The 13,631-nt window shown below is 44.2% G+C and overlaps 1 protein-coding gene across 3 annotated transcripts in view; it reads left to right on the top strand.

Moving 5' to 3' along the window:
• Nucleotides 1-386: 386 nt before the first annotated feature.
• The window catches only part of CRISPLD2 (cysteine rich secretory protein LCCL domain containing 2), a 28,170-nt gene continuing 14,925 nt past the window's right edge, over nt 387-13,631 (top strand). Inside the window, exons 1-2 of one of the 3 annotated variants that reach the window (XM_069966328.1) lie at nt 387-666; nt 6,533-6,819. In XM_069966328.1, the coding sequence (XP_069822429.1) occupies nt 6,589-6,819 (231 nt within the window). In that variant the 5' untranslated portion in view covers nt 387-666; nt 6,533-6,588. Of the gene's footprint in view, nt 667-1,728; nt 1,769-3,958; nt 4,187-6,532; nt 6,820-13,631 lie in introns of those variants that run through there. The other 2 variants (XM_069966329.1, XM_069966330.1) reach the window with 2 other exon arrangements.

The raw sequence follows: 13,631 nt of genomic DNA, 5'->3' as shown, positions 1-13,631 counted from the left end.
CGTCCCCTGTGAGTCACTTAATATAACTGCAGTGTAATTTATATGGTGTATAGAACCTGTGTAGAGCTGGGTGTGTTGATGGCATAGTGGTTGGTCGAGGAGGGGGGGGGGGCCCCAATCAAAAGTTTGCTGTGGGGCCCAGCCATTTCTAGTTTCGCCCCTGGCTATATACTAGGTGTGAATTGTGGAGGTGCAGGTGGCAGTTACTACCTCTGAGCTGTGTCTTCAGGTGTTGCAGACTATCTAAGCTCCTGTCTCCTCAGCTCCTTGGATTGTTTAGAAAGCCTGAAGCCCTGGAGATTCCTTGCAGCAGGAGCAGATGTACTGGTGGGAGGGTTGTAGTGTCCCTCATCCACTGACCTATAGGAGCTGAGTGCTGGAGTTCTCCCCTGCACTCCCAGGCTGCTGCTGCTGCTGCTACTACTACTGCTGTGACCTAGCCTTGGACCTGCTGCTATCTCATCGCCTGGACAAGCAGATCCTTGATGACACCTATTTCTTCATTTCGTCAGTGAAGGAAATGTTGCCAAGAACATAGACTTCCAGGATATGATCAAACGTCCCCACAAGTATAAATAGGAGAGAGTCCTGAGCCCTGAAGTCAGTGCTGAGAAAGCAAGTGAGAACTTTGGAGCTTGTACTGCTGGAGCCCAGAGCTGAGCACAGGTAGGACCCTCCATCCTCTGTATATACCATGACTGCAGGGCTCCAGAGCTGAGCACAGGTAGGACCCTCCATCCTCTGTATATACCATGACTGCAGGGCTCCAGAGCTGAGCACAGGTAGGACCCTCCATCCTCTGTATATACCATGACTGCAGGGCTCCAGAGCTGAGCACAGGTAGGACCCTCCATCCTCTGGATATAGCATGACTGCTGGAGCCCAGAGCTGAGCACAGGTAGGACCCTCCATCCTCTGTATATAGCATGACTGCTGGAGCCCAGAGCTGAGCACAGGTAGGACCCTCCATCCTCTGTATATACCATGACTGCAGGGCTCCAGAGCTGAGCACAGGTAGGACCCTCCATCCTCTGTATATAGCATGACTGCAGGGCTCCACAGCTGAGCACAGGTAGGACCCTCCATTCTCTGTATATAACATGACTGCTGGAGCCCAGAGCTGAGTACAGGTAGGACCCTCCATCCTCTGTATATAGCATGACTGCTGGAGCCCAGAGCTGAGCACAGGTAGGACCCTCCATCCTCTGTATATAACACGACTGCTGGAGCCCAGAGCTGAGCACAGGTAGGACCCTCCATCCTCTGTATATAGCATGACTGCTGGAGCCCAGAGCTGAGCACAGGTAGGACCCTCCATCCTCTGTATATAACATGACTGCAGGGCTCCAGAGCTGAGCACAGGTAGGACCCTCCATCCTCTGTATATAACATGACTGCTGGAGCCCAGAGCTGAGTACAGGTAGGACCCTCCATCCTCTGTATATAGCATGACTGCTGGAGCCCAGAGCTGAGCACAGGTAGGACCCTCCATCCTCTGTATATAACACGACTGCTGGAGCCCAGAGCTGAGCACAGGTAGGACCCTCCATCCTCTGTATATAGCATGACTGCTGGAGCCCAGAGCTGAGCACAGGTAGGACCCTCCATCCTCTGTATATAGCATGACTGATGGAGCCCAGAGCTGAGCACAGGTAGGACCCTCCATCCTCTGTATATAACATGACTGCAGGGCTCCAGAGCTGAGCACAGGTAGGACCCTCCATCCTCTGTATATAACATGACTGCTGGAGCCCAGAGCTGAGCACAGGTAGGACCCTCCATCCTCTGTATATACCATGACTGCAGGGCTCCACAGCTGAGCACAGGTAGGACCCTCCATCCTCTGTATATAGCATGACTGCTGGAGCTCAGAGCTGAGCACAAATATCCCATATCTTCTGTATGACTGCTAAAGCCAGGAGGTTAGTATAGGTTAAACATGATATACATGATTTATAGTGCACAGTCCCCTTCTTCAGTATATATTATGACTGCTGAAATCCAGAGGTGAGGCCAGGTAGGACTCCCATATACTATAGGTAGCCCCCAATTGTATATTATTTAACATGATTGTTTGAGCTTAGAGCTAAACACAGGTAAGGGACCCTCCTCCCCACTGTATATAACTGGGGTCCAGAACTAAGTCCAGGTTGGACTTCTCTTCTGCATATAGAATGACAGCTGGTATCCAGAGGTGAGAACAGTTAGGGCTCCCATATACTGTACAAAATAGAACTGCCAGAAACAGTGAGCAGCACAGGTATGACTGTAGATCCTCAGTATATTACATGACAGCTGGTATCCAGAGGTGAGAACAGGTAGAGCTCCCATATACTGTACAAAATAGAACTGCCAGAAACAGTGAGCAGCACAGGTATGACTGTAGATCCTCAGTATATTATATGACAGCTGGGATCCATATGTGAGCACAGGTAGAGCTCCCATATACTGTATAAAATAGAATTGCCAGAAACAGTGTGGAGCACAGGTATGACTGTAGATCCTCAGTATATTACATGACAGCTGGGATCCAGATGTGAGCACAGGTAGGACCCCCTGTCCTCAGTATATAACATGACAGCTGTGGTACAGGGATGAACACTGGAAGAAACCCCCTACCCTACAACATGAATGCTGGGATCCAGAGGTGAGCGCAGGTAGATCCCTCTAGCTTTTACATATTCTCTGCTTATACATGGAATAGTGGTCTCTTGTTTTAAGTGCAATACATTAGATAGTATTCTCTCTTATTATACTGGGGGTACTAGAAGATTATACCTATACAATAAGAAATAGTAACATATAGGTGTGGGGGCGCTTCATTGTGTGACTTGTGACATGTTTGCTGTTTTTCTGTTTCACTGAATTATTGTGAATATGATAGCAACAGTTCACTGCATGATATATCACCAGGATCCAGGTGTTACTGGGATTTTAGGGGTTTAAGTAAATCTCAGGTAATGGAGGCTATATTGAATAGTGTAGTGTAGTATGAATTCCCATCTGTAGATGGCGCTCTGAAGGCACCTGGTATAGGATGATTAAGGGCAAAATTTCTAATCCCTAATGTGGGGATCTGTGACAATTGCCAGAATAATGGAATATAATTTGCTTCTGTCATGTTTTGAGTCACTGGCTGACGGATAAACAATAACAATGTTATCCGTAATTATAAATCACATTTTTCACCATTTGGGACATGTAAGTAATCACTGGTTGCAGCGGGTAATATCCCAGCATAATATCATGGACAGACCCCCCTGCACCCCCTCCCTTGGTGATTAATGCTTGTCTCTGCTGTGGTTAGGGGTCTGGGATAGAGTCATGGGGGATGGATAGAGATGGAAGAAGAGGATTTGGCTCTGGCATTTATTATGGTTAATGTGATTCACTGTATGACTTAGACTATTCCATGAGGCCTCTGCTCCAGCTGAACCTCCAACCTCCTCTGTAGAGGTCAGAGACATGTACTGCTATGTAAGCAGATCTGCTGATAGGGACGGTATGCTGAGAGTTGTAGTTCAGGTGCAGCACTAAGTAGAGCTGTATTTGCAGCTTTGGAGGTAACTGGAGTATAAGATCTGATGCGTCTAAGTAAAAGCTAAGAGCTGAGCCTGAGACTATCTGTGCCTGTCATATGTGATACTAACTCTGGTATCTAAGCATATCATGTGTGCTACATGCGTAACGTCCTAATATTGTCTATTGAGCTGCATTATCTGTTGTGTGATTCTGAATGTTGAGCTGCTGTAGCTAAGTCTGTCATGTGTGATACCTTGTTGAGGAGTTACTGTATCTAAGTGTATCATGTGATACTGTCTGATAACTTTTGTATCTAAGCCTATCATATGTGATACTGTCTGCTAAGCTGCTGTGTCTAAGTCTATCTAGTATCTGATTGTCTTAAGACAGTGATGTGTTCCACAGGGGGTTAAGTCGTTTGACGCTTGTGGAATGTTCCACTTTTCCCCCTTGAACATTTCCGGTTTCAGTCTTATGGGAAAATCGCAGTTTACATATTTATAAAGCCAAATGTGCAGCACTGAAGGAGTAAGGACAAGAGCCGGCTGCTGCTCCTGCCGGAGACCACCAGAGCACCCCTCACAGAACACGTGGATGGAAGCGAACCTTACTGTGCACTCACCCGTATACCAGGCATCCAATGGCTGAGCTTGGTCACTGATATGTTAGTATTATTGTGTGCAAGTCCTGTATGGTCTGATTATTTTATTTCTTTATATAGCACCAACGCATTCTGTCACGGTGTCCATAAATAGTCACCACTCACAGTGATCTCTGTCCCCTCTGAGGCTCGCAGTAAAAATGAGTATGTTTTGATGTCTCTAGTGGAAGGTGATATAACTGGATGTCACACTGGATGGAGTATCACCTGGGATTGTCTCTGCACACAGTTGTCGTGTTGGAGGGAGGGGATACTGGGGATACACGCTCACTAGGTAGAATAATACTCTTGAAAGTCACAGAACACTATCTTTGACTCAATTTTCTCAGTTGTCTGTACCAGAAGCCAAGCAGACCATGATTTCCCAGAAGATCAGGTTGTGTCCAACACAATATGAAAACACCTATAAAACTAGGACCAAAAAAACGATGTGAAGGACCATATCACTTGTCCCCACATGTCAAACCTAAATCAGACTACACCGAAAACTCATATGGGGAACCCCAAATAATAAAAAAAAATATAAATTCAGACCTTAATTATCAAAATGCAAATTTTATTAAGTCAATCACAGAAAAAACAACACTAAAAACAAGACCTGGGGAGGTGGGAGACCAAGTTGCTGGGACAAGTTATTTAAAGTGCCGGTGCATCCATATACATATATTGTAAACTACATGTTATAATTCATTGAATTCATGAATTATAACATGTAGTTTAAAATATATGTATATGGATGCATCGGCACTTTAAATAACTTGTCCCAGCAACTTGGTCTACCACCTCCCCAGGTCTTGTTTTTAGTGTTGTTTTTTCTGTGATTGACTTAATAAAATTAGCATTTTAATAATTAAGGTCTGAATTTATATTTGTTTTGATTATTTGGGGTTCCCCATATGAGTTTTCGGTGTAGTCTGTGTCCAACACAATGTATGGCTGCTGCCTAAACAGTATGTATTCCTCGCAGTATTGCACCAGCCACTTTGCCAAGCTTCTCCATGAGTCCTGACAAGGCTGCTACCTTTAGCAGAAATTTCCTTCGGATCACCTGCAGCTGCCAACATAGAAACATGTATGCCACTAGAGAGCTCTAACTATTATAGGGCTACACAGTTCTAGTCAAAGCCTTGCTGGGAAATCCTCCCGCGTAATAATGCAGCTTATGTAACACAATGATCTTGTCTTTATTGCAGCCACCAGTATTTTTTTTACTTCATAACGCAACTTTGGTTGCTCTGACCACTTGGTACCACGTGTGCCACTTGTCTCCCTTTAAAGAAGGAAGGTTTATTATAGACTCGGGTTTTCTATTCAGCATCTATAGACTTATCACTTGTTCCTTCAGCCCCCGTCTGTTAGGCCTCCTGATCTCTCTGGATATACTGGTCACAACGCTTGCATTGGGTGTATTCATATGCTTCACATCCTTTGTAGAAAATGTGCAGGGTTTCTGCACCAAAACAAATCAAAGTATCGAATCAGGTGCAGATCAGTTGCAGAAAATCTGCAACATGTGAACGTACCCATACACTGGGCCTTATTATGGCATCTTCTCTCTGTATCTTACACATTCATCTCCTTCAGTCCACCAGCTTTCTAGTGACTTTCTGGATGCGGATTCACCTCTTCACAACCTCAGAGCAGGTCTCATGCAATAAGGTCACAGCGGAAACAGAGGTCCAGTCAAATTCAGCAGCATGCAAATTTATTGAGGTCCACAAACACAGATGTGTTGTTTTGGCAAATTGCCTTTATCAACGTTTCAATGCAATTTGCCGAAACATTGCAATTTAACCAAACCTCCGTTTCCACTGTGACCTTATTTCGTTTTAATGGTGACCCAGGGCTGGCTTTATTTCTTTGGACCAATGCTGTTATTTACAGGAAATGGTCACACCACCCCATGCATGATAACATGATGTACACTATTATGTTAAAGGACAAGTATTGTGATTTGAAAAGACTGTTGACTTATCCCTAGAGCTTTTGACTCTAGAATGAACCATAAGTGAATGGCTAAGCACTTCACTCCCCAGCTCACTGGCTCGCTGCAGGAGATAGTCTCCATAGGCTTACAATAGAGCCCACCTTCAGCAGGGAGTCAGGAAAGGCAGTAAGCTGGAGAGTGAAGCACTTAGCCACATGCTTCTTCTGATTCATTCTACAGGCTGGGGGTAGGGGGTTGAGAGTACCCAGACCCTTACTGTATAAAACTTCTGACATGTCTCTAGAACTTGTAAAAGTTTTTGCAGATGATAGGGACGCTGTTCATCCCACTTAAAGTCCATATTGGGGAAATAATGTTTTTTGCCTCTAACATTGCTTCTTCTATATTTTTTTTTATCTTAGACCTCTCCTTTCCCAGCACCTCCTGCATGTAAATTCCCTATCAGCATTATAACATCATGAGTCTGTGGGTTTTGTCGCTCGGTGCCCTCTTCCTGGTGGACCAGTGTCACTGCATGTTCCTGGCTAATAACACCTTTCTGGAGAATCTATTGAGCAAATACAAGGACAGTGCCCCCCACTCCAGAAACCGAAGAGCCATATCCAGGTCAGATAAGGAGGAAATCCTGCAACTACACAACAAGCTTCGAGGTCAAGTCCACCCATCAGCTTCCAACATGGAGTACATGGTAAGTCTGTCCTTTTAAAATTTTGTCTAACTCTTTTATATCTGTTTCTGGGAAAGATGGGTGACAACTAAAGATGAGCGAACCTCGAGCATGCTCGAGTCGATCTGAACCCGAACGATCGGCATTTGATTAGCGGTGGCTGCTGAACTTGGATAAAGCTCTAAGGTTGTCTGGAAAACATGGATATGACTATATCCATGTTTTCCACATAGCCTTAGGGCTTTATCCAACTTCAGCAGCCACCGCTAATCAAATGCCGAAAGTTCGGGTTCAGATCGACTCGAGCATGCTCGAGGTTCGCTCATCTCTAGTGACAACTTCTGTGACCACTGATTCTGTGACCACTGATACTGTGACCACTCAGCTTTCCCAGATCTATGAATGGCAATGCTGTGAAGTCCCATAGTGATACACCTATACTTCCTCAAAAAAGTTAGGGTGGCAGCTACTTAGAAATGCATGAAAACAGGATGACGACCCCTGTGCATGCGGCCATGTTGGTTGTTAACCTAGTTTTGACGACTGTATTCCATGACATGAAGGGTCACATTTAAGATGTCTGACTGTAGAAGGGTGGGTTAGTGTCTGTCTCTTCTCTGGTTCTGCTCAGAGCCTCTTGTCTTTTAGGCCTCACAGAATCTATTTTGGTCACAGAGCTGAGAATGGAGTGAGAACTCACAGGCAGAACAAGGCACAGCCCAGTATTTTGGTTGGCGTTGGATATGAAGGCTGAGGCACAGCGTTTGCCTGTGTATAACCAGAACCTGTCGAACAGTGCTTCACATTTGCCTCCACTGAATTCTCTGTTCTCCAGATTCTCCAGGATTTTATAAGAATGAAAGAGTTTTATGTCTAGGAAAAAAATATGAATCCTATGGAGACCAATGCAGACCTGCATTATGCTGAGGGCTGTACATAAGGGATCTACATATAGATTCTGGAAATTCTCCTTATTATGATGAAATGTGACCTGTATTAATAGGTCATATATTTAATCAATAACTGATCTAAATTAGCATTTCCAAAAAAAGTGAAGCCAAAGTGTAGGTTCCTCCCCACAGCATAGAGTATATATGAAACTATAGCAACCAATCAGGTTCCAGCTTTCATTTTTTCAGAAGCCATTTTAAAAATTAAAGCTGGATTCTGATTGGTTGCTATGGGCAACTGCTCCTCTGTACAAGGTTTTATAAATCTCCCCCAAAATTCAGGAAATTAGTGGATTGGTCTTGTAGAGGGTTAACAGAATGAGACATACACAATGGGAGGAGCTGGGTCCACCAAGCAGTACAAAGTATTTCAGGAAAGGAGTGTGCCAATGTTGTGGTCACCGTTACATGGTAGATTTACATTTTATTTTTATCCCTATTAATGCGTTATGCAAGTCATGTGGATTATAGACCCAACTTCGGGGTATAGCCTTAGTGCCCTCACCTCATTCTGGTGTTATCAGGTAAGAAACATTAAAGGGGTTATCCAGCGCTACAAAAACATGGCCACTTTCTTCCAGAGACAGCCCCACTCTTGTCTCCAGCTTGGGCGGGGTTTTGCTGCTCAGTTCTATTGAAGTGAATGGAGCTTAAAGGGGTTATCCAGCGCTACAAAAACATGGCCAATTTTCCCCCTACTGTTGTCTCCAGTTCAGGTGGAATGGAACTTCAATGGAACTGAGTTTCAAAACCCCACCCAAACTGGAGACAACAGTAGGGGGAAAGTGGCCATGTTTTTGTAGCGCTGGATAACTCCTTTAAATGCAAACCACACCTGAACTGGAGACAAGAGTCATGTTGTCTCCGAAAGAAAGTGGCCATGTTTTTGTAGCACTCGATAACCCCTTTAACATTATAAGATTATCCTGCACTTAGAATCCACCATTGTTTATTCCTCATCCTCCTTCACTACCATAGATCAGTACAAAGCAGTTACACCTACTGGATATATTACTAAGTAAAATACAGTGTGTCGCACCACTATTGCCCTTACCCAGAAATCCTCCATCATTAGTGTCTCTCCGCTCCCAGTGCCAGTGAGAATAGGAGACACATAGAGTAATATTCTAGCAGAAAACTAAAACCTGCTGTCTAGTCCCTAAACAATATGACAGGCATGAGCAGAACTAAAGAATATACATGTTAGTATATGGTGTCTATCAATGGGGTTTTCTGTGGAATGTGAATTAACACGATGCAGGGTGGCAGTGGATACCTGGCCCAGCGCTGATGGTCCTGTTACTCTCCAGCAGCGCACAGTTGCTTTGGCAGTGAAAGGGTTATTATGGCTACAAGAATAGATTAGGTGAAAAACATCTGAAGCCAGAGTCAGTTTATTGGAGGTAACTTCTCTGCCCACAGAGGCAGACGGGCAAGAAAGAGCCTTATTCTAGGGCTGTGGAAAAGTACAGGGAAGAGCTGGCAGACGCAGCCGGAATGTTTGCCATGAAAATTACAGCCTCAGGACCTCACTTCATGGTCCGAGGTGACCTGAAGTGACTTCATGAGAAGGAGCATTTTAGGAGAAGTGGCAGGTAGAGGAGTCCTGTGCCATGCACTGCATCATTAGATCCCACACCAGCGTCACATATGGAAAATACATCCTACAGTAATGGCAGCGCTGTACAAACAAAATGTCATTACTATGGATGGTGATTGGCTGAGGTAGCCCCCTGCCCTATACAGATCTCTATAAAACCTTCATTTAGGAACTGACCTCAAATAGGGGAGCTCCACAGTGCAGGCGTGATCTACTGCCATGCTTGGTGTTGTCATGTGATTGGCTGCAGAGTGATCTAGTCCTATGAACATTTTCTAATGATGGAAGTGGCTGCTGGGAGATCTACTACTATGAATGCACTGAATGCTTGGTTAACTGCAGGGTAATCTAATTTTATGTTGTATTCATCTGATTGTCTGCAAGGTTATCTGGTCCTATAGATATTTTAATGCATTGATAATAGGTGGTCCAACTCTGGTCTGTTAGGTGGTCTGGTTGAGCTCCTGGGTGGAAGCCATCTAGGTTGCATGAGAACAAATGGTCTTCATGTTGTCATGAATTAGCTTAACACAGTTTTCTCCAGAAGTTAAAGGGGTTTTCCAGTGCTACAAAAACATGGCACCATTGAAGTGAATGAACCTTAACTGCACACCACCCCTGAACTGAAGACAAGATTTGTGTTGTCTCTGGAAGAAAGTGGCCATGTTTTTCTAACACTGGATAACCCCTTTAAGGACAACAGCCACTAATGCCTCCATACCAAGCCTTAACCGTGTCATATACAGGTGGAGTCTCATCAAACATGGCAAAATGTGGCTACAATCTCACTCATTTGGTCATTCATTGTGTATTCTGTGAAAACTTTAAACTTTAAAGCAATGAACAGGAGTCCCAGGCACTCTAGTTATTTTAGTGGAGAGTGAAATCAGGAGGGGTCTCTGCTATTAGACCCCCACTAATCTGATATAATGACTTGTCTAATGATGGAAATTTCCTAATGACATTGAACTTTTCTCTATAAAATTCTCCATTTAAGTGTAGAAAAAAAAAATCTCTTGCCTCATCCCCGAGAGAATGGGAGCGTCCGTCCAGAAGCTGAGAGCTGGATTATCTCTTATTGTAGCTGAACGTTCGGAATAGTGTTTCATTTGTAGTGGAGACTTTTGGCAGAAGATGTGGGGAAGCAGCTGTGTACAGGATATGCTGCTGCTGCCATGAAATATACCAAAGCCTCTGCACTCAGACACAACCGTGCGGCTTCCGAGCTTCTGTTATCCTGTAGATTTTCCAGGCTCAAAGTCAGTGGATCGAAGCCAAAACCAAATTAAAAAAAAAAATCTATATGCTGGAGCTATAGAGTTACTGTATGGAAAATGAGGCCATGTCATCCATAGAGACGTTCCTCCTTTGACGGGAAAGGGTAAAGTTTACTGAGCACCAGGGAGCATCAGTGAACTACTGTGTACTTACTTTATGGAACTAAAAGGGACTTTTAATGCAGCCCCCCTTCACAAAGAAAAATGTATATCTCAAAATAACAGATATGGGGTGATGTGTGCAAAAGGATTTACCGGTAATGTCATTTGATGGATAAAATATAAGGGATCAAATACATCTCTGTGATGTCAGTACTGCTCTCTAGTGAATGTATAGGCTGCCTTCTCAGTGATAGTACTGCTGGTCTTCAGTGAATGTATAGGCTGCATTCACAGCAATGTCACAGTTGCTCTCTACTGCTCGGTGGATAGACTGCTTTCTCTGTGATAACATTGTCGTTCTCTAGTGAATAGATATGCTGTATTTTTGGTGATGTCACTGCTGCTCTCTAATGAATGAATAGGCTGCATTCTCAGTGATGTCACCACTACTTTCTAGTGAATGGATAGGCTGCATTCTCAGTGATGTCACTACTGCTTTCTAGTGAATGGATAGGCTGCATTCTCAGTAATGTGACTGCAGCTCTCTAGTGAATAGATAGGCTGTATTTTTGGTGATGTCACTGCTGCACTCTAATGAATGAATAGGCTGCATTCTCAGTGATGTCACCACTACTCTCTAGTGAATGGATTGGCTGCATTCTCAGTAATGACACTGCTGCTCTCTAGTGAACATTCTACATTCTAAGTGGTCATCCCACAATATAGGTTTAGATGATATAAAGATCACTTTTTGCCATTGCTAGTCATTCACAGGAAGACTATTGACACACCTTTTGGTTTATTAATTGCACAGAAAATCTGTACATTCCAACACTTCCAGCCATAACTTTAGTACAAGTGAGTGAACAGCAGACATCCTCTCATCATATGGCCTAGCTATGACCTGTCTGGAGCCCTGGAGGACTTTAAGCTGCTAAATGAAATGACTGGAACTCAGCATGGTGTTTCAGTGGTTAGCACTGTTGCCTTGCAGTGCTGGGGTCCGGGGTTCACATCCCACCTAGATCAACATCTGCAAGGAGGACGTTCTCCCCAGGTTTGTAGGGGTTTCCTCTGGGTGCTTTAGATTCATTCCACGAGAATTTAGATTGTAAGCCCTAATGGAACAGTGACCGATTAGTAATGTGCTGCACTTAGTGCTATATAAATAAAGGAATTATTACTGGTCCCATTGGACTTTGTCATATCCAGCAAGTTACATAGATGGCTAAATGGAGACTGATCCAGGGGTCAGAAATGTATAATAATCCTGAATAATTCTGATTGATCCAGAAGTGGAAGAAAAGTGGAAGTGGAAATGAACTGTTAAGAACTCTTCTCTTAAGGTGCAGGGGGGAAAAACTCATGTATTCTCTTCTTTTTGATGTGGCTTCCAATGGAAGATGAGGATGTGTCCACTAAGGATGTAGAAAGAACTCCCAGTATGTTCCTTAAAACACTGGATATGAGACAGGAGCACTATGTTTCTCCTAGAAGCCCAAGCTCCACAATGAGCTCTGAATGCTTCAGGTATATATTCTCATTGTTGCCATTTGCCGCTGTAACAGTAAAGAAGATGGTGACCGGTATAATTGCAGTGTCCCACTGGGATCCATGTTGTGCTGTTTCATAGTTATGGTTTATATATGTTTTAAAACTGTTCATATTGATACTGCATTGTACCAAGTATGGGTCAGAGCAGAGAAGCATTAACATACACCAAGCTAGGGATCTTTTTGAAGGCAGGGAGGAGATTGCTCTGCTCCAACCTCTCTACTGATGGTAAAGAAATTCAGTGAATTAAGAGTGGCCCTTCTAAGGAGAGGGAGTTTATTGCAGAGTCTAGTGCAACTATGGAGAGTGGTGATGAGTCTACAGATCTGCACCCCATTAATACGAGAAATATTACCTGGAGACTGATAGATATGATGATGAGGTGCCACCTCAGGGCTCTGTCAGGATCCAGTTACTGCCTGCTCCAGGGAGGAAGTCAAGAGACTAGTGACACTAACAAGTGCAAGAATATAGTGGACCAGCTCAAGGTACCCAGAAACTCCAATATTGTAGGCTACCCTGCTTTATCCTTATGCCTGCCCTTCAACCTGTTTAAGGATTGTGCCTCTTGTGGAGAAATCTGTTGTTTCCAGAAAAGAATTGTGTGTCTAAAGGCCCTATTGCACGAAACGATTATCGTCCATATTCGGATGATAGTCGTCTGGTGTAATAGAAGACAACGATCAGCCGACATGAACGATGTCAGCTGATGGTTGTCTGACGTTGTCTTTCAACATGTTGAAAGACAAACGTCTAGAGAGCAACAATCTGCTGCCGTTGCTCCGTGGAATAAGGGTGGCAGCAGCGGACTGCCGGTATCTTCTATGGGCTGTCCGGAAGATTTAGCGATCACCTGGGCAGGCCAACACAACTCTTCTCCCCCCCCCCCTGCAGCTTCCCGCGGCCCCCCCTGCACTTACCTGCTTGCTGCTGACACTTGTAATAGTGCCAGCAGCAAGTGTAATAGGGGCTAAAGTTTACCACTCTCATTTTTGCACTTGACCATCACAGGCATCAAAAAATACCATCAGTTCAGACAATCCATTGGGGGGGGGGGGGGGGGGGTCCCAGGGGAACATCATTAGCACCATCATTTGTGCAGCCCCCTTGTCACTGTGCCAGCCTAGAGGAGTATGGGACTGTCACCCACTGCACATTTTACCTCTAGGCTAACACATTATTACATGGATACGGAAACATAAAAGCATGATTTATATTAAAAAAGCCATGCTGGCAGTAACCACATAGCAAAACTATAAAGGTCAAGGCATGTGGTGTTTGGGTGGTATTTTTAAATGAAAAAAACATGAGAAAACTGCTAGGGAAAAAAAAAAAGTATTGTGTAAACAC

Source organism: Dendropsophus ebraccatus, chromosome 4 (genome assembly GCF_027789765.1).
Source record: "Dendropsophus ebraccatus isolate aDenEbr1 chromosome 4, aDenEbr1.pat, whole genome shotgun sequence".
In the NCBI taxonomy this organism is placed as follows: Eukaryota; Metazoa; Chordata; class Amphibia; order Anura; family Hylidae; genus Dendropsophus; species Dendropsophus ebraccatus.
Note: the sequence above shows the minus strand (reverse complement) of the source record. Positions and strands in the feature narration are given on the sequence as shown.